Below are 25,501 nucleotides of genomic sequence, written 5' to 3'. Positions count from 1 at the left end.
GGCCTCGTTGCTAATAACACTCACAGCCTCTCTCTGTGCCCTGGCTCCCACTGATCGGTGTGGAATGAGCGTTTTCTCCTTTGCAAAAAGTTTTGGGCATTGCTGATGCACTCAGGCCACTAAGGTGGTGGTAGCCTGTTGCTCTTGCTGGCAAGTCTTTAGCTGGTTGGGGGATGCTGTGTTGGCATCTGAAGGGTAATCTGCATTTCCCTAGCAAGGGAATAACAGCACAACCCTCAACATACCAGAAAGCATCTGATGTCCAACTCCTGTTGCATGCGTTGCAGCCGTGCTCAGACAAAAGCGCCTCAGATATGAGACCCTCAGGGAGGACACAATTCTGGGGACATTTGAAGGCTACTCTCAAGCAAATCTACAATGGGTCTGTAAAAGAACCGGTGGAGGGGACGCAAGTGGGAACCAAACGGTGCCCAGCAAATTGGTGCAATGCCTAAGGGAGCCAGGAAAGCTGTATACAACCCATGGAAACCATTGGGATTTCCCTAGCTTATGTCCAGCCCAAACTTGCACCTATTGTCTTGTCCTGGATAACTGAGCTTCTGTGTCCCAGAAGTCTTCTGTAAAGATCCTGTTCCCAAGGGCACTTCCTAGCTTGTGCAAATGGTATCAGGTGGATGTGTTCTCTTCTTCCACCTCAGTACTGTGTCACCCCGTCTCCTCCAATCCATCTGCTAGTGTTCTTCTGATTCTCTGTTGCTTTTTCCACTTATCTGCCTCCTCTTATTACAATTATTTTATAACACTTACATTTGTGTTTATTAGCTTTGAAAACAACAGGACTTTATTATTTCCTTTAGACACTTAGCCCCCCCCTGGTTTTGATAATGTCAGTGTATCTTTTCCCATCCTTTTCTCAGGCATGCTCCCCAGAGGTGTCATTGTAAAGAAATGTGTTTTCCATGAAAAGCGTACCAGGGCACACGGACATTGCCCCTTACAGAGATGTGAGCTTGTCTTCCCTCCTGCAGTTCAAAGTTTGAAAGAGCAAAAGTCAGCGTTCTCCTGCTGGTCATCTGCCTTGACTGCCTGCTATCTGTCAGTGTGGTGTCACTAATGTCCCGCAACTCTGACCTGCTTGATTTTCCACTCACTTCTTGCCAGTTTTCCAGAGGAGAATGAGTCTGAAAAGATCTACTACTAATGCTTGAAATGCAAGGAGAGCGCTAGCGATGGGGCAATGCCCTGCAGGGATTAAGGAAGGAGGAATTCTTCAGAGATCGAGGTTAGAGGGAATTAGGAATGGAAAGTACCGGCTGAAAGTGCAGGAGGTGTCTCTGTCTGGTAACAGTCAGGGCAAGAAAAGTTCCCAAAAATAAAATTATTCAAAACTGTGGTTCACTTATACGCTGAGGATTGCCTCTCACTTCTGAGTTCTGCGTGTTCAGGCTCTGCCAGCCTTGCCACACTGCCTGTTTTCTGCCTTTCCGAATTTACTGCCAAAATCAGAGAACAACATGCTCCCCAATTGTTTATCAGTGAAACGAGGCAAATCTCCTGCGGCAAAGCCTGCACACACCTAAATGGTTTTCCTTGACAATGTCATGTTTGCTGTGTGGTATCTGCCATCCCTCTTTCTTTCATCGCCCACTGCCCTGGCACTCCATAGTCTGATCTAAAAATATCACCTTCTCAGCTGCCACAGCAGTTAAATCTCTGTGCATGTTTCTTCTGTTCCCTTTATCTCCCTCCCCCCTCTTTCTGGATTATCTGTCTCTCTTGTGTTGATTTTGTATTCCTTTTATCTAAGTTCAAACATCTTGAAAATCACAGCTTAGGATATGCTTTTAGCGGCTTGTATTGTTTTTTAACTTAGGCTTTTCTGTTCCCCTCGATGACAAAGCAGCACAGGCAGGAGCGTGCTTCAGGGCTGCCTGCCTGTGCCATGATTCAGCAGGTTGTAAAAGGAAGGAATGTCTTCTTTTTTGGGAAAGGGTGGGAGAGAAAGGGGAAGCATGTGTGTGTATATTTGACTTCCTGGTGCTTGTGTGATTGCAGCGGTAGTATTATGCTGTCCTGCGAGTTATGTTAGAGTTAATAACCTGTTTCAAAAGAGGGGCTTGAAAGATATTTGGTGGAAAAATGGAATTTGCCTAGATTGAGGAGGGAGCCTGCTAAATTATCCTGCTTTCTTACCCTTTAAAGTATTCCTCCGTGGTGTTTTTAGTTTCTTATTTAAAGCACTTGGTATCTCCTGTGCTGCCTGTCGTTCATGGCTGTTTCCTTGCCTGTCTGTCTGCATCTTCTGTTCAGTCTCTGGGTGTAGCTCAGTCAACAGGGAACTTTAGGAGCCAGCTTGGTAGCTTTCTGGAAATATGTGAGCGTTTGATTCCAAACTTCAGTGTAAACAGGGATTTGCTGATTTCATTTATGCTGAGCCTTATTTCTGAATGCCGGGGCCCTGCTTGCATTGTCCTAACGCAGTGGAATTTTCTCTGTGGGGAGACTTATGTTGCTGACTCATTGCATCAACTCAAAACAGATTTATGTTTACAAAAAAACCCCCTCTTCTTTCTTCCCACCCCTCCCAGCAATATTGAATTTGATATTCCTACAGAATACCTCCTATCTGCTGCAACAGGCTGCAGCCCACAGACCACACAGGAGCTGGCTTTAAACTGGGTAGTTCAGATACAGCTTTCCATTTAACTGTTCTCAGCTGGAGCAGCTCAGATACAACTTAAAAGTGGTATTACTGATAGAGTAACAGGAGTCCGCTTTCCTCACCGTGGGGGCTTGTTCATTGCCATCCCACACTGCTGTATGTACGCAGCAGGAGATGGGGACTCCCGCAGTTTAATCTTGCTCTGACAGTTACTGGTGTGGTCCCATGCAAACCCATTACCTCCTTCGGCCTCTCCTTCCCAGTCAGTACAGCAGGGACGGTTATTGCTGCATTTCCCTGTGCTTCTGTACTTGTTCGGATGTATAAATGTTGAGCATTTACACCGTATTTCACCTCTACAGAAACACATTATGTTAATTTTGGAAAGACAGCATGGCTTAAAGCTTCTGATATAACACAAGGCCTTTAAACAAGAGGCTGACTGAGCAGCACTACCTTGTGCTAAACACATTGGAGCTTGTGTCACTTTTTACAGTTTTCTTAAATGCTCAGCTTGTAACTGAGCAAAAAATACCAGACATACTGAATTTTCCGAATAGGCAGGAAAACTTGAAAACCCCTTCTGAGGAGCCAAGGAATGAGCAGACACACGCAAAGGTGACTTTGCTCTTTATTACCGTGGTGCTCTTGCACTGGGACAGGCAATGGCCTCCCCAGACAGACCTCCCGGGTGAGGCCCCCCCCCCCCCCCGCCATCTCCAGCTGCACAGGCGGGACGAGGGCCCTCCTCCGCCCTTCCCCGCGACCGGGCCGCTTGGGGCGCCACCGTCCCCACCGCGGGGCGGCTGTGGGGCGGCGGGGGCGGCCGTGAGGCGGCCGAGCGCCAGCGCTGCCTCAGCCCCGACCCGCCGACCCGCACCGCCCTGTCAGCCACCGCAGCGCCCCTGGACGGAGATCCGTTGAGTGCCCGCCCACATTTCAACGGCCTCCCCTCAGCGAGCCAATCCCCCAACACTTCCTGCAACCCCGCCAACCAATAACAGCGCTCCACGAAGGGCAGCGCCGTTGGGGCGTGTTTTGAGGCGGGCCGGTCGTCGAGCGGCGGCGATGTTAGCCAATCAAAGCGCCGGACCGGCTGCGGAGCGGGTGGGCGGGCGCGCTCTCCGCCAATGGGAGAGGCGGAGCGAGGTGGGCCGGGGGCGGTGCTGGGCGCGCGGTAGATAGGCGGGCGGGCGGGCGGCGGCGCTAGGCGCGCGGACACGTGACGGAGGTGAGGGGCGGCTGGGGGCGGCGGACGGGGGCGCGCGGCGCTGCGGGGGGTGAGTGCCCCCCCCCCCCCCCCCCAAGCGCCGCGGCCGGGGCAGCTCCGCCACCGTCGGGAGGTGGAGGAGCGGGGAGCGGGCCCGCCCGCGGGGCATGCCGGGGGATTGGCGGGGTGAGGCGGCGGGGAGGGCGGTGGGTTCCCCGGGGGTGGGGGGGACGGGACGGACCCCCGGGATCCCGGGGCGGGAGGGGTGGCCGTGCCCGGGGAGGCCCGGCGGGGGGGGGGGGGTGCGGGGCTGCTGCAGGCGCCGCCGGCGCCCGGTCGGCCGTTGTAGGCCTCTGAGGGAGGCCTGGCGGGGAGCGGCGGGTCTTCTGGTAAGTTCTGGGATCTCTGGGCTGGGGAGCGGCTTGTGGCAGGGCCGCGGCTGGAGCGGGGCCGATGGGGGGGCTTGGTTGGTCCCCCCCCTTGACGGGGTGGGACGGGGACCGGCTTCTGAGGGGGAGGGAAGCGGGGGGTCGGAGGTGGATGTGGGTTGGCGAGCGGTTTGGGTTTTCTCTGGCTTCTTGTTCTAATGTCGGCCGCTAACGTGTGGAGATAGTCTCGAGCTAGCTAAAAACGCTCGCCGTCGGTAGGAAGCCCCGCAGAGCTGGAAGAGGAGGCGGGCGCCCAGAATAGCGTGTGGCCTGGTTCGGGCCCTGCGAGGGGAAGTAGAAGTCTCTGGAAAGGGGGAGTTGAAGGTGCAGAACTGGAGGCCCAACAGGTGGGGAAGATGTGGTAATCAAACAGCGAGGGAGGCCAAAGGTGAAGTACAGACGAGGAGATTCCGCAGCAGCAAGGCCTGAGATTTTGGGGGGCTTGAAATGCATGCTTTGATTTTTACCGCCTGAATATCGCTTTTTTGGGTGTCTTCAAAATAGTATAGAAATGACACCTTCGTTCTCATATTTGGTTGAAGATTGTGTTGTGTGCTTTTAAAGCAAAAAACCCCACACCTTTGAATTAAAACTTGCATAGCTTACTGCTCTCTTGTCTGTACTGATTCTAAAGAGTGAACTTTCACATGCAGTTTTGTGGTTGAGAACTTTCTAGGCTGTAGAAAGAGAAATCCTGCAAGTGATTTGGTTGTGAAGGGAAGCAGACATGTATTAATAGTAGTAGCAGTAATGGTAAAGGTCCAGACTGTAGTATTATTATTAGTGTTAACGTAATTAATGCAGCAGCGTTTCTGCAGAGCATCGTGGGAAACTTTCTGGAACTTAAGAATATGTTAGATGTCTGAAAACTAGTCTCTAGGAATGTAATGTATTTCTAAATGCAGTATGTTTACTTAGCATTGTCAAATAAGTATAGCTAACACACAGGTTTTATGGGACATTTTACCCACTGTGGTTTGGGTTGTTGCTAAAATATTGCAAGAAGATAGCAGAACTATAATAACGTATGAGATAATGTAGATAAAATACTGGTTAAAAACAGGTTGAAATATGTTACTCTAGGTTCACTCTAATGCACTTGAAATTACTTCAAAAACCTTCTTACTGTTGATTTGGTCATATTACATGGGCTTATCCAAAACAATTAACAAAACTAGGAAAAGCTTTGAGTTAAATTTTGTATTTATATAAAGTCTCAGTATTTCTAGTTTTTAAAAAAAAAATACTACGAAGGGAATACTTGTACAATTCACAGACAACATCATAAGCTGTGTATAAGATGTAAACTGCTTCCTGGTATCAACTGCCGTCCTAGGAGGGGAAGCCTAATGCAAAACAGTAAGGAAACCTGCAGCTTCTGTTAGATGACCCTCTCATTTGATGTGCTGCAGCACTTCCCCCTAGGTAAATGAATAAATCCTTTACTGAGAATACGCTGTGACTTGTACATAGCCCTGCCTTTTACTTCCTTTTCTGGCCTTTCATTTTTCTGCCTCTAGTAGTGATAATGATAGCAGTCTGTTCTTGCTGGAATCAATTCTATAGCAGGGCAAACTTGAATTGATTTCTAGGCATGGTGGTCTGAAAGAGCTCAGGGCACCTCCAGATCCCCCCAGCCTAATGTAATTTCCCCTAGCAGCCCATCTGGTTTATGGTCAAAAAGCTTTGCAGTGCTGTCTTTGCCCTCCAAGGACTTCCAGTTCTGCGGAACGATCTCTTTGCTGACAAATGGTACATGGTGTTTTCTCCCTTACTGTATCTGCACCATTGTACATCATTTTTAGAAACTGGCATATTTGAAATGCTTATTAAAAACAAGCTTTGTTGCTGTCACCTTTCGCAGCTAATCTCTTGCCTGGTTTGTGCTCCTTACAACCCCAGCAGAAGGCAGCTTTCTCTGCAGGGCTGTTGAGCTCTTCAGGAGAGGTTTGGCTAATCCTTTCCAGGAGACTTTCCTCCAATCTCGCGTAGCAATGTATCCTAGCCACCCCCTCCTTTAAAATAAAAAAAAGAGGAAGGTGGGGGGGAACCACCCCACACAGAGCTCCTGCCTCTTGCCTGTTGTAAGGAAGGCAGTTTTAGTTTAGCCTTGTCTGCTGTTCATCGAGTTACAGCGTTAAAGGCAGAATCTTCACAATGCTGGAAGTTGTTTAGCTGTCTGCATTATACGAATTGCTGCATATATATGAACATAATTTTATTATATCCTTCTCAGAGGGGTGGTGAGGTAATGTTGCTGAAATTACAGTGTTTGGCCACACAGTTGTTCAGCTTTGCCATGGAGTGTAGATCTCCCAAACCTGCCCAAAGACAGATCTGTCCTGGACAAGTGCAGATGACAGAACTGCACCTGAAACTATGGCATTAAGCTGACTCTGCTGCCAACAGCTTAATTTCCTTTATCCTTGGCTACTTACTTTATCTCATGGTGCTCTCACTTGTCCTGCTACAGCTCTTTTTGCCTTTGCATGCTGGATTGGACTGGGGTATTGATTCAGGGTTAAAATAACATGGCAGAAGGACTTCGAGCCATCTTAAACCAGCTGCTAGTTCATGATGAGGCTGTGTAAACAGTTACCCTGGCACCGCAGAGGAGCCAGGATGTGGAAGGTGGAGGGACTGTGAGATGTAGAAGAGATTTCCTCTGCTCTTCAGTAGTTCTGACTTTAAGAAACTAGTGGACTACCAAGTAGGGTAGCCAAGACTTTGCTCAGAAACCGTAAAAATCTCATTTGAGAGGGGAAAATGTGTATCTGTCTCAGCCTTTCTGTTCTTGTCTCCTTGCATTTTTTTGTGTTGTGATGAATTTTCTTTACTTTTGTGTCTCTAAATTTTTCTTCCATAATTCTTGCCTTGCATGAGTACGCATTGTGCTTGTTTTTACTGGTGTGCTTCCACCATAGATACCATACTGAAATCCAGTATTTGAAACACAGGACTTTGCTAGCAAATTTTGCTCCTCTTATACTTACGTCATTCAGCTGTCACCTCAGATGCTGCTGAATTAGAAACCACTGATGCTCTTCCAGTTAAATTGCTGAGGTGTAGTTCATAGTAAGTGACTTTTCATAAGACCCATTTAATCTGACTGTTAATTCTTTTAAAAAAAAGTAAGTAGTAAACCAGATAGCCAGTAGCAATTCAAATGTAGTTACGCATTCTGAAATATGCGGTGTTAAGAACTGGCTTGATGAACCACTCAAATAGATTAGTAACCAAGGAGATGATTAAACTGGTTTTGCAGGCTCTGTTTGACCTGACAGGGAAGTTACTTTCTAAATAGTATATTCTGGAAGTATGATAGCAAAGGACTTAAACATCCTTTGTGTGGGCCCTTTCACTGTCTCTCCTTCCCCAGGACATCTATGTTAGAGAGAATGGTGACAACTGTCTGCTGTATGGGTCAAGTGTTTCCAGTGTCATGCCAATAATTAAGAAGAACTTTCCACTTTATGCCCAGTGAAAGGGGAATTCTAAATAAAAATAAATCTCTGAATCTGCATGACTTCCTTGAAAGCCTTGAAATCCAAAGTTAGCAATCACTTAGCCCTACATTTTAAGAGTGCCACTTCTATGGCAAGAAGCTGATCCTGTCTCTGACTCTTATTCCAATTTGGTTGAGTTTTTACTTTGTAAAGTCTGTGTAGTACGGCTGTTCCAGGTGTCTGTTTTCAGTGCTTTGCTATAGCTCCTGTTAATTCCAGGGGAAAATGCTTTGGCCTTTTGACAATCAGGTGAACAGTGCTTAAATGTCAGCTATAAATTTTCTGGTGTAGAAGCTGGCTGTGGATGGACACACAGACAGAGAACAAGCGATTTGTTAGCCCTGGTGGTCCCAAACTCTCTTCCTAGTTAGTACTTTGGTGGTATACTGCGGTAGTTTTCCCTTCGATCCAAGTGGTGTGCAATGTCAATAAGTGTCTGAAGACCTTACCAAAACCAAAAAAAGTAGATGAAGTTTTAGTCATGTCTGACTTGAAACGTCGTTACCATGAAAATGAGGGTTGCACTGAAGTAGAATGCAGACGTCAGAAGCTCTTGCCTATTATGAAAGGGTTCCTTTGTTAAAGGCTTTTGGCAGTTCCATGATCTGAAATACACTAACCTTCAGAAATATTACACAGTTAAACCTAAAGAAGGGAAGTGCAGGCAGAGTAAAAAATGGCTAATGATGGTAATTGCTTGGAAATTGGACACTTCTTCAAGGGAGAAATCTGATCATAATAGAGTAGGTGGCTGTGTGTCTGAAGGTTAGACTACATTTTAGGTGACTAATTGAACACCTGTAGTTGCTAGCAGCTTTAAAGCTCCACTGAAAAATTGGTTTATGCCTATTTTGTATAAAACTTGAGTTTCTTCTCTCCCCTCCTCCCTTCCTTTTTTATCTTCTGTTTAGGAATAACCTAGTTTACTAGGGCATAGTCATGTTTATGTTCTGTCCCTAAGGATTGTGTGAAGTGAAGTTGAAATTTTCTCCTGTAGCAGTACATCCATTATGGGTAGAAGTAGCTTTTTAAATGTTGAAAATGTGTGCTTCGCTTAAATTGCTCTTCTGAGAACGTAGTGTCTTTTATTTCTTATAATTTAGTTAGTTTTTATATTGTTACGGATTAACAGAATAAGGAGCTTGGCATGACAACTGGCAGTTGCAGGAGATTCTACCAGTTTGTACTCAAGGTGTATGAATGGTAGCTTATGTGGAATTTGGGACTGATGTAATATGTAGGAGGTGTCCTAAACAGCTTTCCGTAGGGGTATAAACTTGAGAATACTGCTTGCCAATGATAATAAAGAGGCAAGGACATGAAACTCGATTAGCTTCTCTTCATGCTTTTAGCTTTTTTTTTTTTTCAGAGGGAAAAAAAAAAAAGCTTGCTTGGGAACTTGAACAGATAGTACTTCTACCTTGAAATGAGGTTCAATGAGGCCTCAAATTCAGACAGCATTAACTGATAAATGTAGACCTACAAGGTCGATACCTGTGGTTGTATCAGGAGCACAGATGTGCAGAGTGGCATAGGTTCTGCCCCTGCTGTACAGGTCACTGGTAGAATTGTCTGTTTTCACTAGGATGCTTTTGACAGAAGAATTTCTGGAGCAACCTTGCCTGCAATATGAAGCTATGTGGCTTTGCCACTTAGGTACTAGCATTTACTGAAGTCCATTTGCTGCTGAATATTTCTGAAGGGTTGTAGTTGGGGTGGGATTGTGAAGTAGGTAATTATTGCATATGGAGTCAGTACTGGCATGAAAGTTGGGGGGGTGATTTAATTCTTTCACCAAAACTTTATTGCCAGTTGGATAGTGCTGAGATTAGTTAAGAGATTACTTGCATGCTAAATCATTAATATCCTTTGCACAGGCTTGGGAAGAGGTATGCAGAAACTCCTTCCTCTCAGAAGGAGAGGAGAGAATTGGCTTATTTTTAACCTTGCTATATTTTTAAGATTAATTTCCTTGTATCGCTTTCCAGATCATGAAGTGGTCATTGTATGTGCATAATATAATTTGAAAGTAGTTATAAAACTTGGGGTAAAATCTTGCTGAATTTAGCTCTGTTAAAAATGTATTTGGTGAGGCCCTGTTGGTAAGGTAAGACAAAATTCAACCCTTCCCTTGGAAACGTGTCCTTGTGCCATCTCGTCTGTAGCTGCTTCAGTCACACGGGACACATCCAGAGCTATAAAGATCACTTTTTCGAATGAAGTTTCAGGCTGTTGTGTTCTCTACTGTTTGTATGCTGGTGGGCATGAGTTTACTTAGAGAACATGGCATCTGTGCAAGAGGAACTTGAACTTCGAAGGGTGTGGACGTTTGCTTGACAGTTTTCATTCCTTGGTTTTGTATCGTGGTTCCCATGTTAGTAGTAAGAGTTACAAGCTGCTATGAGGTGTCTAACTTTTCAATTTTGGCTGTACACTGTGTGTTAAGCAAACAAGCTTTGCTCATATGTAACAACACTTGAAAGTTTTTGTCAGCTGTTCATGCTGTGAATGGTATCCTTTTGGCTTAGAGGTGCTTCAGTGCAGTTGCCTGAACTGTGAGGGGGAGGGTTGTGAGCATGCATTTAGACCATAATCCTCAAGGCCATCACTATTGTTAGAAAACTGGCTGCAATTGCATGTTGCTGTAGTGACAAATGGGACATGACCTCAGCACAAGTCTTTAAAATACAGTTATGTTGTAGTTATAAAATGTCCCCTCTGTCATTAGAAGTAAGTTAAAGAATAATCTAAGGATGGTAAATCTGGTATGCAACGTAGTTTTGGAGTATTGGATAGTGCTGATAAGCCTTTAAGACTAAATTCTTTTAGTTGCCTAAACATGCTTTGGAAAGTTGAAAGTTTGTTTTCTAGCATGATCTTATGTTCCTGCAGGCACTATTAACTCTGCTTGAGTTGCATTTGTAAGTCTCCAGGGCTACAGCCTGAGGCAGGAGTGTAAGGGAAGGAGGGGATGTTTGGTTTTATACTTGCTTTCAAAAAAGTATTAGTCTCAGTTACAACTCTGGTTTTGGAAGAAAAATTTGGAATGTGATTCAAAGCAGAAAAGGTGAGCAAGGATAGGTTGGTTTTGTGGGGTTTTTGGGCAGATAAAACTGAGAAGCATGCCAGGACTGTTGCCTTCTGTATCAACCTAAAGGTGCGGTGATCTTGTAGTTTTTTCTAGCAAGAAAGTCAAATCAAAACCCATTTTACTTACAAGATCTTTTGACCTATGGCTTGCCAAGTTCTACCATATTTTAGGTGTGACAACGTGCTCGGCACCTTATAAATTAGTTGAAGTGTGATATTTTAATTCTGTAAAGCCTCTGTTAACAGATATTCTTTTTCTTTGGTCATCCTGTTAAATTAGAGATCAAAAGAGGGGAATCAAATCAACTGTCTGTTAAACAGTAAGAAATTTTCTCCTGGTCTGCCTCAGCAGCCTCAAATGCGTATAGACATCTGCCAGTAATATCAATGACTGTTGGCAGTAATTCCAGAATAAAACCTGGACAAGGGGACTGATGAATGAAAACTCATGTCCTACAGTTGAAAGGACAGAAAAATACTGATCAGGAGTTAGAGGATTGATTACTCTCTGCTTGAAAGAGCTAGCTAATTGTATTTCAATTCCTGAACTGAATGGAAATTTCAATTTCTGCATGATACATTTAAAGTCCTTCTTAAGCAAGAAGTAGGTTTTCTGTTTAGACTTCTGCAGTTACATAGGTTGTGGTGTTGTGTACATGTGTCTGCTGTTCTGCTCATGGACTGTGGCAGTGTAAGAGCAAAATTATGACACTTCTGCAGCATAATCTGCAGAACTTGCACACGTGGTCCTCCACTCAGTTAACGTCTGTTTTGTATTAAATACTTCAGCTTTATGTTGTATTCCTCTCCAGCTTTTTGAGCTGTCTCAGCCAGCCAGATGCAGTAAATAACAGAGCTGAAAAGAGAAGTTTGCACTTTTCTTTCCGTGGTATGACTAGGCACTTCACCTGCTGTCTTGAATGCTTGGTTTTGTACCAAGAAGCAATGCTTTGCTCTGTGTGCAGTGCTGGCTTGACCTCTTTGCCTTGTCTTATTTATTCAGATCATGGAGCTGAAATGGCTACTCTATGTGACCCTGCTCGCTCTTGGGACTCTTGCTGTCCAGGCACATGATATGGATGATGACAATGATGGTGATGATGTAGTTGATATTGAGGATGACCTGGATGATGGCATTGACGAGGTAGAAGAGTCAAAGCCTGAAACAAGCACTCCTCCTCCAACTCCAAAGGTTTGGCATGGAACTTCTTTTAAAAATTGAATTACTGCTTGTGTTGTGGTTGATGTGAGTCTCATCAGAGTTGTCTTTACTTTGCTAACATTTAATATGTTGTGATATTACCAAAGATGTTATCTGGGAGTAGAGCTTGGAATTAAGCTTAGCTGCTTTGTTCCTTTTCTCATGTACCCCACGTTCTTCCTGAAGACTTAGATCTACCCTTGAAATCTGTGATGTGACTATCAGGAGTTAATGCTAATGTTTCCAGCTAGATATATACTTTAGTTGCAGACAAGAGCACTATGGCTTGGCACAAGCAGCAATATTTACGTAACTTCTGTATTTATGCTGCAAGGGTGTTCCCGGTAAGCTGTACTTGAGTGTAGAAGGGGGAATGTGAGCTGTATTTCTTTAGAGTAGAGAATATGTCTTGAAAGGTGCGTAAATGCCCCTCTTCTCCAATAGGTTACCTACAGGCCCCCAGTCCCAACTGGCGAGGTGTATTTTGCGGAGTCCTTTGATAAAGGAACTCTGGATGGGTGAGTATAATCTGAAGGATGATTCAGTATAGCAAATAATAAAAAATTTTGGTGAAAGGTAATGAAATCCTTTCTAGAGCCTGTGTTATTCAAAACTGAATCAAAGGGCAGTGGTTGGCAAGGATTACAGCAGTGACTATATGAGGCTGGCTGTTAAAGTGCTGAGCTAAACTGGTATTTCCTTAACTTACGGTAACAAGGGGGAGGTAAGCCATACATGTGTAATGTTTTAACCCTCATCTGACTTTTAACTTTCTTCGGGTAGTGTAAGGATGGTGAGGTACTACTTTTGGGGTTTTGTTTGTTTGGTTTTGGTTTTGGTGTTTTTTTTTTTTTGTTTTTGTTTTTTTTTTTTTTTTTTTTTTTACAAGAGCAAGACACTGAGGCCATGATCCTACTTTGGGGTGGGGTGGGAAGTGGCAAATGCAGAAAACTTTGCAGGCTTGGGCATAGAACTCCTTGGGGAATCAAGACACTGGGGTGTAGTCATAGGACAGCAAGAGTTATCTTAAGGGCAGGATTTTTAGTGGGGAAAAAAAAGTATGTTGTTTTGACCGTTGGATATCTGTCTTCTAGATGGATCCTTTCCAGAGCGAAAAAAGACGATACGGATGATGAGATTGCCAAATATGATGGTGAGTCCAACCCAGGTTTTGGATGATAGATATTTCTGATGTCTTTTGTCATACCTGAAGAAGAGGTGCAAGCCTTTGGTTTCTGCTTCCCAGTTAAAATTGTATTCACTGAAGAAAATGGAAGGAGTGCTTATATACCTGGCTAAGAATATAAACTGTAGTTCCGATTTAGACAAAATACCCACTTGGAGGTTTTAAAATAATTTTTAGTGAAGATATGTTAATAACTTGATAAGGTACCCTGTTGGGTGTTATTTCAGAATACTGACTATCTTGTTCAAAATTGGGCTAAACAAAGACTGTCTTGAACAAGTTTTGATAATGTTTGGTTAATGTCTCTCCAGGTAAATGGGAAGTCCAAGACATGAAGGACACTAAGCTTCCAGGAGACAAAGGGCTTGTATTGGTAACTCGAGCCAAGCATCATGCAATTTCATCCAAACTTTCAAAGCCTTTTGTATTTGATACCAAACCCCTTATTATACAGTAAGTAAAGGATAACTTAGTCTTCTATTATTTCAAGGGTGACATGGTAGCAGGCTGAGGTTAATTCCATAACTGAGCTTTTGTTGACTGGGAGTCTAGATACTGTAATATATTATTATACTGTTTCTAAGTAAGAGTAAAATAGCAACCCGTATTCCTAAAGTGGGAAGTTAGGAACAGCCTGGGTCCCTCTGAAGCCTGAAGAGGAAAGAAGTCTATGAAAACTAGACTTGGTAACCTGTCTTGGGACTTCAATTCACTTGATTTAATTGTAGTAACAAGGTCAGGCAACTGACTTTTGTACTGCTAATTGTGAAAGTCCTTGTCCTTTTGGAGAAAAGCTGGTCTGTATGTAGGTCAGCGCACTTCCTTATGCAGTAAACTGCCCCCTGTTTCCAAGGTGGTGTGGACAGGATGGTAAAGATGCACTCATTTCCTCCTTCCTTTGTCTTGGTTGATCTGTCATGGAAGATGAACAGCTTGCCTAGCTGTGTTTGGCCATGACTGATGTAGAAGAATCTACTTGCATGTAGGTTAGACTAGCAAGAAGGAAAAAAAAAAAAACCATTCAGTGAGAACAGTTGAATTGTGGATTATTAACTACTTTATCAGTTTTAAACAAAGAGTAAGCTAATTTGTATCTGCACGAGGTACTGAATTGGTCACTTTGCTTTGCATGACTGTTTAGTTTTGGCTCAAAATACAAGGCTAAAAATAAATCCCAGTGGTCATCCACTCAGCTGCTGGCATTGGGAGAGGATCAAGCATACTTAGCCTATTCCTGACAGAGATGTTTTGCCTTTTTCAGACTTCTTGGCATCCCTAAATATACTGTTGTATGCTTATAACCCTAAAGGGGCTTCTCCTAGGATCTAATTGTTGTCCCTTTGGTAGTCTTGCAAACTGAGTTATGTGTCATAGTAGTTGTGGAGAAAATAATTGGCTTGCCTTAATCTCTGTTGCAGTGCCTTACATACTGGAAAGCTTTTTCTTCCTTCTTGCTACTTCTAGATCATAATCTAGACCAGCACTTGATTCCTTTAATCTTTTCTGTAGGTTAAGTCTTCTAAATCCTCAATTTTTCTTGTTTCTCAGGTCCTTATGAATATTTGCTTAGTCCTTAGAGTGCAGCATGTATTTTTAATATTCACTGGACATATGATTTAAAGCAAACAAGAACAAAACAGTCTTACTCTTCATTTGTACTTGAAAACTGTAATTGTACAGAAGTAATTTTTTCTCATGTATAACATGTTCTCACCTTGTCTGTCCAAAACTAAAATTAGGTATGAAGTAAATTTCCAAAATGGAATAGAGTGTGGCGGGGCCTATGTGAAATTGCTTTCAAAAACCCCTGAATTGAACCTGGTGAGTAATGCTGCTACTTTGAGTGTTAGCTGTGAAAGAAAACTTTTTTTCACTCTGTTTCTTCCTTAAGCAACCTCTTCAATAAAGGCAGTGGGGCATATTTAGGGCCTGATCTCCAAAGTACTTTCCACTCAGCAGTTTCTGGCCTCTTGAGTGAAAAATCTGGAGTTTCCTAGTAGCTGAGCAGTCCTAGACCTTTGCTAAAGTCTGCAATACTTCAGACTTCCCTAGATTCTAGGACCAAAGAAGGGGTATCTTATGAGAGTAGCTGGTGTATGAGGAGAAACCTTCTCAGGAAGTTGTTGCCCAGAAGGAAGATACCATGTTTCATCTTTTAAAACAGGCTAATGCAAATAACTAAAAATATACCTTGCATTTATTGCCTTGTCTTTGACATGTGAACCCACTTGTGAGTTACTGGGTATATTTTAAAAAAAAAAATGTCTTGAGAGCTTGGACTGGATATAACCTTATATGTTCAGCTGCACATACTAGATATACATAGAACCATTTGCTTCATAAATGACCCTTGAATGCATTGTCTTAAAAGTGTGGTCAGTGGAAGAGACTGTGCTACAACTCCTTAGGATTAAGAATAATTTTCTCTGCTCTCAGTGATATACCAACCTAAAGTGGTTTAGCCTGTTCAGACGAAGCTTAACTGCTGGGTCAGCTTGCATAGGCTTATGTAGCCTATGGGTTTTCTTCAGCCATCTTCCTAGACTTTATAGGAAGTACCTTTTATGACTTGTTACCCATCCTTTCCTTATGCAGTCTTATTGGAGTTGTATTATTAATACAGATTCCAAATTATTAAAAAAAAAAGACACCCAAAAGACTACTTGACTGTCTAATCAGTTTCATACATGCATTGAATTTTAAGATAACGTTAGCAAGAACAAATAGACTTGCTTGCAGTGTTCATTGGTGAGATTATTATATCCAGTTAGCTCTTAGATTGAGACAGTGTCCCAGTTTACAAATCTGTGAACTAAATACAACTTGGCCTCACTTTTAATGCTGGTTATCAGTTTGGTTAAAGAAACTCACTGGACTAGCTAATCATTCATTATTACCAGTAACTGATATTTCTATACTGATAGCTTTTAAAATCCTTTACTGTAACGTAGAGATACACTTAAACATTGTGATTGTCACTTTACACTTATCTTTTTGATAATACTTGAATAGCTGTTGTTTTCCAGCTGGAAAGTAGAGACCAAAGGTGCAAAATCAAGTAGCTGGGATAATTCTGGTGTTTTCTCTAGAGGCTTGTATTCATCATATAAGCTTTAGTGGGGGTACTTCACTGGCTTGGTATCCAGGTTGCAGAATAACTTCTAATGCATTGGGAGTTCTTATGCCAGGCAGTGACTTAACTTGTGTTTCAAAATAATCGAACGCAGTTTTGCATTCTTTTTAAAGGATCAGTTCCATGACAAAACTCCATATACAATCATGTTTGGCCCTGACAAATGTGGAGAGGACTATAAACTGCACTTCATCTTCCGGCACAAAAACCCAAAGACTGGCAAATATGAGGAGAAGCATGCAAAGCGTCCAGATGCAGACCTGAAGACTTACTTTACTGATAAGAAGACCCATCTTTATACTCTGGGTATGGTGACTGTTAACTCTGCATGCTAATAACTACTACTGTGTTTCCTGAATCAAAAGTTCATAAAATGAGCCAGATGAACAACTGAATATTTGTGTCAACACACCATACAACTAAAAACCACTTGAAAGCTCTGAATGCAAAACCTGATCATCTTACACAAAGGCTTATTTCTTCCTTGCAGGAAGTCTTGATTCATGTAAGAAAAGTCATGAGACCTTGAACTTAATAGTTAAAGGAGAACTGAATTTCAGAGCAGTCGTTAGTAACTTGATATGCTAAGTATATCCAAAACAATTATCAACACTTATAAACTGCTTGAATGCTGCCCCCTAGTAATTTGGGGTATACTAGGCTTTAGATTTAGAGGGATAGTCTTTTTTCTTGCTGCTTTCTTAGTACCAAACTCAGTTGTTCTTGAAGTACAGTGTCTGGTGTGGTGTATTAGCTATGACTAATGTCTTTCAGGGAGTACTTAGGAGGATCTCTCTAGCTCTTCCTACTACAGAAACAGCAATGGATAAAGGAGTGAGTTTAAAATCTTGTGAGTCAGTAGTAGGGAGTCTTATTCTTGAGTAGAATATGAATATATACATTCTTACTATTAAAACAATACTTATTGTGTCAGAGTCAACTTGCTGTGGTAACTGGTAAATCACTCTACAAGCTTCTTCGTGCTTTTAGCATATTTAAAGTAGGACTCCTGCAATGAGTCTTCTTTCTCACAAGGTGAGATGTGATACAGCATCACTAGTTATACTTTGGCATAAGGAGAAAGGTTCTTAACAATTCTTTAAAACAGTTGCTGGGTAGGTGGTAGCTTGGATTGCTGAAGTTTTAGTTGTACAGTGGGGATGAGTGGTAATTTATGATGCATGCTTTGTATCATATATGTAATGGCTACATCAACTTTTTTCATTACAGTCTTGAATCCTGATAATAGTTTTGAAATACTGGTTGATCAAACGGTTGTCAACAGTGGGAATTTGCTAAATGATATGTCTCCTCCTGTGAATCCACCCCGAGAGATTGAGGACCCAAATGACCAGAAGCCTGAGGACTGGGATGAGAGACCAAAAATCCCAGACCCAGATGCTGTTAAACCAGATGACTGGTAAGCTCTTGGAGGGGTGGAATTGAGGGAGGCCTTGGCCTGATAACTTGACCCTGATCAAAAAGTCTTTCTCAGATGACTTACAGAAGGTTTTGAGTCTCATCCTTGTAATCGAAACACAATCAGTTTAGGCATCTGAGGAGCAGTTTGGTAGACAAAGGCAGACAGGATCCATGTCCTCTGGGAATTACTGTTTAGTGCTCCTGTTACTGTGCTGGCCACAGATCAAGGTTTTACTGGAACAGCTATGCTAGCTGATGCTTTACTCCTTGATGAAATCAAAAGATAAACTGCAGAAGGTATAACTAAGATGTTTGTAGTTGTTTGTGTAATGCATAGTTACAAGTGACTGAAATATCTGACGTCCTAAATCAGAAGCTGATACTGGGTTTCTGTCTTTGAACCTATGCTTTGTGAACGATAGACTCAGTTTCAAGCTCAAATGCGTGTTTGCAGCAACCACAAAGATACAGGATTTTCTGTAATATGCCCTTTCTAGGTTGGTTTTAAAAAGTAAGTAGTATTACCTTAGAGTTTGTGCTGTGACTGTGCCAGGAGGCACATGTATAGGTAAAAGCTTGCAAGGCAATTCTGTTACAAAATCATGGTGTTATGCTTACCGTATCAGAAGTGAAGCTGGCTGGTTGTCTAGATCAGTGGGCTTGTTCAGGGTCTGTAGAATAATGCCTTGGGGTTAAGAACTTTTATGTGTTGTGTGTGTTAATACATAATATTCTATTCTCAAGGGATGAGGATGCTCCTGCAAAGATAGCAGATGAAAATGCTGTGAAACCAGAGGGCTGGCTGGATGATGAGCCAGAATATGTAGCAGACCCTGACGCTGAGAAGCCTGAAGATTGGTATGTTTACTGCCTATTGTAAATGACAGCAAATATTTCTTTGGTATTGGCTTTTACAAGTATAAGAACAGCTAGTTGCATTGTTGCTTGCTAATGAAGTTGTCGATTCAAGCTATCTTGCTTCAGAAGTAGAAGGCAGAGTTGGTCTGAGGAGTGTTGTCCTCTTGCATTCACCTGTGCGCTTTTCAACTCTTCTGTGATTGTGAGCTGAACAGGGCAAGGATGGTCACTTGCAGTTGTACCATACTTGGAAGGGGTGGTGGGGGAGGCTGTGCTGAGGGACTGGGTTTTGTTGAGCTTCCAGTACTTCCAAGCTACTTGTTGAAATTCTCATTCCTTCTGTGGTGTCTTTATCTACAGACATATGCTATACAAAGTTACAGTATCTCCATTTTATGGTAGGAATTTTAATTTTCACAGAAATCAGATGTTGTCTAAGTCTTACTCGGTATAAAGGCAAGGTGCGGACTTCAAAACTGAATTTCCCTTTCCAGGGATGAGGATATGGACGGTGAATGGGAGGCACCTCAGATTGCAAATCCTAAATGTGAGACGGCCCCTGGCTGTGGTACCTGGCAGCGACCTATGATTGACAATCCAAACTACAAAGGCAAATGGAAGCCTCCTATGATTGATAACGTGAACTATCAGGTTGGTGTTTTCATTGCTTAAACTGCTGGCCAACGCAGCATTTCTCTTACAAAAAGCAGAATGATTTCGATTCAGCAGGTATAATTAAGAATACAAGTACTGTCATGATTGTACTGTGTTTCAGGTGGACAGATTCAAAGTGTTTTCTTACTTGTCTTCACTTCTTTGTAGCACAAATGAAAATTGATTCCCAAAACCTGACAAGTTGTGCCTATAGACACTGTAATTAAGTGCAATGGATTTGTCTTTATCTCTGTTCAAAATGGGCTGAAAATTAAAAAATTTATTATAGCAGGTGAGACTGAATGTCTTTTGTCTTTCCTAGGGTATATGGAAACCTAGGAAGATCCCAAACCCAGATTTCTTTGAAGACTTGGAACCTTTCAAGATGACTCCCTTCAGTGCTGTGGGACTTGAGTTATGGTCAATGACTTCTGACATCTTTTTTGATAACTTTATCATCTGTACTGAAAGAGCTGTGGCTGATGATTGGGCCAGTGATGGATGGGGACTGAAAAAGGCAGCTGATGGTGCTGCAGAGGTGAGAAATAAAGGTTTAATTGTGTGCTCCTGACTGAACAGTAGGAGCATTGCTGCTGTTCTCTCCTACAGTCTTTATCAATATATACCTCTATGTACCAAGGCCAGGGGTTATGCTAAACCGGACTGGAACCTTAGTTCCTAATTATAATATGGTAATGGTTGCTATAAGTAGCAATGAATACTCACTGCTCTTCTGTGAGGTTTTTGCTCTGACAATTGGACTGTTAACTTTAGCCTAATTCTTAATTTGTAAACTATGGAAAAAGTACTTGTGCAGGTTAGCTTTAATTTTTGTGAGGTATTAAATACAATGTTCAAAGCTGCAAAAAGCCCATTTGAAAATTCTGTAGCTTAAACTTGCTGTATGGGATGAAATTTGACAGTTCTTGTTATCTTGCAGCCTGGTGTTGTGGGCCAGATGATGGCAGCTGCTGAAGAGCGTCCCTGGCTTTGGGTAGTCTACATCCTCACTGTGGCTTTGCCAGTGTTCCTTGTTGTCCTTTTCTGCTGTTCTGGGAAGGTATGTATTTCCTCCAATAATAAGTAGTATAATGTTTAAAAAGAGATTCAGGAAAAACGTACCTTAACGTCACAATAACTGCCTGGTTTTGATAACTGACAATTTTTTTAGAAACAGCCAAGTGCTGCAGAATACAAAAAGACTGATGCTCCTCAGCCTGATGTGATGGATGAGGAGAAAGAGGAAGAAAAAGACAAAGGGGACAAGGAAGAGGAGGAGGAAGAGGAAGCAAATGAGGAAAAGCTAGGTAGGTAAATTAGATAATCTTGAAACAGTTTGAGTTTTCTCTCTGGTTGACTAACACAGCAGGATTGGTTTTACTCCATGTCTGCCAATGGTGAACTGAAGATAAGTCAGAAATGAGAATGAGATTATTTTTTTTTATTTCCCTTAGAAGAGAAGCAGAAAAGTGATGCTGATATAGGAAGTGCTAGTCAAGAGGAAGAGGAAGAGGAGGAGGAAGAGGACAGGAAACCCCCATCAGAGGTAAGAGTGCTTAATCTTTGAGGGAAGTCTTGTGCGTTTTTTTTTACCTTAAGTCCTGTAGAACAAGCCTTACCGAAGTGTTAAAAGTTAACCTGGCTCATGTGATACTCCCTCCCAGTGTCAGAACTTTGGAATACTTAACCACCTTGCAGAATTGCTGTGGCCAACTTCAGCAGAGCTGGGCACCTTACTAAAGGCACTGCCATAGACCCTGCATTGTGAGAGGAGTAGGATTGTGTGGAATGCCTCTTCTTGAGGCAAAAGGCTTTTTCAGCTTTGTATGCAGTCAGGATGTGACCTCTTAAGTGCTCCACGATGACATAATGGCTGACTTAAAAATGGGTGGAGTGTTGCTTGAAGTTAAAGGGATTCTCACAGCAGCAGCTGTTGAGTACTCTCAGCAAATAGTGTACAGCCACTGTGAAAACAAGAGGATTTGTGTGTTTGCCATGTATAGAAAGGAAGGGTAGTAACAGCAGTAGGTCCTTTCAAAACATAAATCCTAACATAGAAGTGAAAGTAGATTATTCTTTGTAGGTTTGCTCAAAATGGTTTTTAAGGGTATTCTTCAGTTTTATTTCCTTGATGATTATACAAATTACTGTCTTGCAGGAGGAGGAAACTGTGAATAGATCACCCAGAAACAGAAAGCCAAGGAAAGATTGAAAAAAGTCCTAAGAACTTGATCTGTGATTTTTTTTTTTTTTTTTTTTTTTTCTTCAAACATGGTTCTGGGAGAGGACCTTGGACACCTTACATTGAAACTTGGACAAACCTCAAGATTTCACCATCCACAGGTTGCAGTCACACTATCCAATGTAATGGAGTGTCTAGCAGTAAAATATTTGCAATCATCTGTTTTAAAGAACATCATTCCTGTAGAAAGAATGCATTTAATATAATGGGCTGTGGATTTTGGAATGTAACATAACTAACCTTTTTCATTTTTGGTTTTAAATATTCTTTTCTGTTTTTAAGTAGATTGGTAGAATTTTTCCGGTCTCAAACCTTGGCTTAATTTAATATATTAATTAGTGAAAAATAACAATGAATCTTGAAAGTGCTAGGTGATAAAAATGCAGTTTTGTAACTAGTTTTTTTTACAAATATGTAAATTCCTAAATGCACCAGTGTCTTTATATCCCTTAAAATTTGATAACTGTTTAAAGAAAAGTTGTCAATGTATTTGACAACCCCTCTGCCCTCAGAAGAAAACTGGGGGGGGGATGTATGGGGAAACCAGTAGTGAAACTTTCTAATCAATCAACTTCATTTGGGGGGGGGGGGGGGAAAGTGGAAGAAGGGGTGGAAGGAAGGGGTTAGTCAATCTGTAGAGTATGCATACTGTGCATGGCTAAAGCCCTGTTAAGTGTTGGAAATGATCTAGGATTTGGAGTGGGTCATCTTAATGTGGCATTTAATCCTGCGGACCTTGCAGATAATGGATTTTGTTAGTTCTTGAACTCTTCTTGTAAAGCTAATGGGTTGTTGGCGGGGGGGGGGGGGGTTAGACTACTTCCCCCTTTCCCCTCTGTTCAGCCACTGACGCTTTCCTTTCTCTGTGACCGTACAGCTTTTTCTGAGTGCAGCTTTGCCTCAGTTGCTGAAGTGCTTTGTGTTCAGCTCATTGTCGAACTCTATTTTTATAGCTAGGCCTACTCCTTTCCAGGGTCCAAACACTGGATAGGACAGTGTCCCATATCCTCTCACTGTTATCACTGTATGTCTACTCCTGTAGAAATGGGGGAGGTAGTCAGGTAGACAAGTTAAACTGAGTATTTGTTAAGAAAAAAACAACCAACCAAGATGTCAGTATTGTAGGTGGGGAAGGAGCATGTGGAATATCTTAACTGGTATGTGAAACTGTTTAAGTCTTTTATCTGCTCTTCATGTAACAAATGCATCCTAAATTATATTGTGAATGTTAGGGAGTTCCAATTCCAGCTGAATAAATTTTTTTAAAGCGTTGAGTCTACCATATTATACTGTTTCAAACACTTTTTTTGTGGAATGCAGGTGATCACTACAAGAGCATACCTCTGAGGGTGAAATCTATGTAACTTCATTACACTGTACCAAATATGTTGGCGTTTGGATGTCTATATAGATAAACTTTTGCCTTTGTTTAGAGTGAAATTAAATGTCCTGAAGTTACTCTTCTTGCACTGAATTTAAACACTCCAGTGTTGTTTGGTCATAGCATAGGTATAGTGTGGGGAATAATTCCCAGGGGTTGGGGAGGGAAGAGTGTTCTAATTACCTTGCAAACAATCTAACCAATTACTAAAAGACTCTTGTTTTTGGGGGTTTTTTGTAAAACACCTTTTGCTGCCTGTCCTTATGTTGTATCCCTTGGTTGTTGTGTTTGAAATATTAGTGATCACAAATGCATAGCAGGATTTCTTGATCTTTCTGCAGTGTGTAAATAAACTATTGTAAGCAAGATACTGGAAGTAATTTCAGACTTCTGTTGGGAGCTATTGCATGTTTAGAATGCCTTTGCCTGTTGAACACCTGGTAAATACTGCTCCTTATTGCAAAAATAGCTTATACTCTGACATGGAAGATGTCATAGCTTAAGCATTGCTACTAGCTTGTTCTCAGGACTGTATTTTTATCAAGGAGCAGCTGCTATTTATGACTTTCAGTCCTTTGAGATGAAGTATATGTAAATGATTTCAATTCAGCTAACATTTTGAGCACAACATAAAAATCTATTAATCTAATGTTTTTTATCTTAATATGCAAATTGCCTTAATTTCCCAAACAATTCATGTGCATACATGTTCTTTCAAAGCATCAAAAGTGAACTTAAGATCTGCTATCAGCTTTTAAATAGTATTATATTAAAGCTAATTGTAAATCTACATTTGCTTCTGCTAAGTCTCCTGAAAAGGTCTCCTGTCTGCATGTTACGGCTTTTTTTGATACCATAGTGTATGCTTCTTAAATAATCACTACAATAAATGAAGACTTTCCAAAATGGATAGACAACTCCAAAGTTACTTTTTATCCTGCTTTCTGACTTGGGTGGCTCAGTTCAGCTGCAGAATCACTCTTACTTTTTAAAGCCTGAGAAGAAAAAATTTAGCTACCTGCTTATCCCAAGTATTTTTAAAGCGTAGCTGTGTTTTTGAAGTACTGAAGCTCTACCTGGTTGTAACCTGTGAACTAGGTTTGGAACTGTTACAAATACTTGAAGGCGTATTTGGGCCTTTTGTGTCTGTGCACCCAAGAGTGGCAGCTTCTGTGAAAAGGATGCTCTGCTGAACTGAACATGCTGTGTCTGAGGATTGGGGAGGTGGTTTAGATGGAGATGGTAAATGAAAACAAAACCCTAGGGAAGTAGGTGCAGATGGTCTGAAACACAAGGCAGTAGAAATGCTAAAAACAGTTTTTCACCTGGAGTTGGTAAAGATGCAGCTAACCAACTAACCTGTTCCAGAAGCATCACTGGATGTGATGTAGCCTTTCTGGGTCTGACTAAGAGCGAATTACCACAGTATTGTGAAGGTCTGTTTTTAAGATTGACTCCTGGGCCTCAGGAGGGATTCTTGCAAGTGCTAATTGCTGGTAGATGTGCATCTCTGCGGTCGTTCTCACCCTCTCCTTGCTCCTTCCTCAAAAGCAGTGCTCCACTTAAGCTGTGGTTACGTGTGTGGGGCTTGTGACCACTCTCTCCATCCCTAACTGTGCTCCAGTTACTACCACTATTGCCTCATGGTTTCAGAAGGGGTCTTCTGCTTTTTTTTTTTTTTTTTTTTTTTTTTTTTTTTTAGTGTTGCTGAACAAGGACTGATTTCATTTGCAGGAAAGACCTGTCCATATCAGAAAGGTACCTGTAGATGCAGCTTGGGGAAAAAAAAAATGTACAAACTAATCAATAAAGAAACTTAAATCTGTTCGGCTTTCTTTGTCTAATTAGCAAAACTGCCTCAGTCTTCATCGCTTCTGGTCGACTCACAGTGAAGGGAGCGTGTCTGGGCTAGGAACTAGCTCCAGCCAGCGACGAAGAAGAGGTGACCCGGTGAGGTGATCAGTAACTCTCTTTGCTACAGGACTCCACAGCCAGCTGCTAGGTAAGCTCGCGTTTTGACCCAAAAGAGCCCGGTTTGCGGGGCCGGCCCGTGGCTGAGGGCCGGCTCGGCGCCGGGCCTTGCTGCCGGCAGGTGGGGCGGGGCGGGCTCTGCTCCAGCGCCCCGGCTCCCGCCGCTGCCCACCCCTCCCTGTCAATCACCTCTGGCTCCGCCTCCCGGCGCGCCTGAATGGCTGCGCTGCCGCCCGCCCCGCCCCCTCTTCACCCGAGCCTTTTAAACGCGCCGGAGGCCGCCTCCAGATAGCCGTCCTGCCCGCCCACGCCTCTGCGGCTTCATTCGCGCTTCCGCGCCTTCCTATTGGCTCGGAGGGATGTCCCTCACGGCTCGTGACGCGCTACGCGGCGTGACGTAGCCCACCACCCAGGAAGCTCCGCCTATTTATTCTCAACTCGGCTCTTGAGGGGAAAAACAATTTCAAGATGGCGGCGGCGCGGATAACAATGGGGAGTCGGGGGTTCGGGCCGGCCCGTGCCTGAGAGCGGCGGCCGCTGGGCCGCGCTGCGCCAGGGGGGGGGAGCGGAGCGGGCTCCGGCCGGGCCTCGGGGGG

The 25,501-nt window shown here is 42.8% G+C and overlaps 1 protein-coding gene across 3 annotated transcripts; it reads left to right on the top strand.

Moving 5' to 3' along the window:
• The first annotated feature begins 3,778 nt into the window (after positions 1-3,778).
• Positions 3,779-23,302, top strand: CANX (calnexin). Of its 3 annotated transcripts, none has more exons than XM_029997967.2 (15): positions 3,779-3,854; positions 11,861-12,049; positions 12,503-12,576; positions 13,153-13,211; positions 13,556-13,697; positions 14,984-15,065; positions 16,491-16,683; positions 17,608-17,797; positions 18,544-18,657; positions 19,152-19,308; positions 19,634-19,849; positions 20,252-20,371; positions 20,483-20,618; positions 20,766-20,857; positions 21,470-23,302. In XM_029997967.2, the coding sequence occupies exons 2-15, from the start codon at positions 11,864-11,866 to the stop codon at positions 21,521-21,523; spliced, it is 1,815 nt and encodes a 604-aa protein (XP_029853827.1). In that variant the 5' UTR covers positions 3,779-3,854; positions 11,861-11,863; the 3' UTR covers positions 21,524-23,302. The 3 variants fall into 3 exon arrangements, with proteins under 3 accessions (XP_029853827.1, XP_029853828.1, XP_029853829.1); XM_029997968.2 differs by having other exon boundaries at positions 3,838-3,903; XM_029997969.2 differs by lacking the exon at positions 3,779-3,854 and adding an exon at positions 3,995-4,019.
• Positions 23,303-25,501: the final 2,199 nt, after the last annotated feature.

This window comes from Aquila chrysaetos, chromosome 22 (assembly GCF_900496995.4).
Source record: "Aquila chrysaetos chrysaetos chromosome 22, bAquChr1.4, whole genome shotgun sequence".
NCBI classification, from domain to species: domain Eukaryota; kingdom Metazoa; phylum Chordata; class Aves; order Accipitriformes; family Accipitridae; genus Aquila; species Aquila chrysaetos.
Note: the sequence above shows the minus strand (reverse complement) of the source record. Positions and strands in the feature narration are given on the sequence as shown.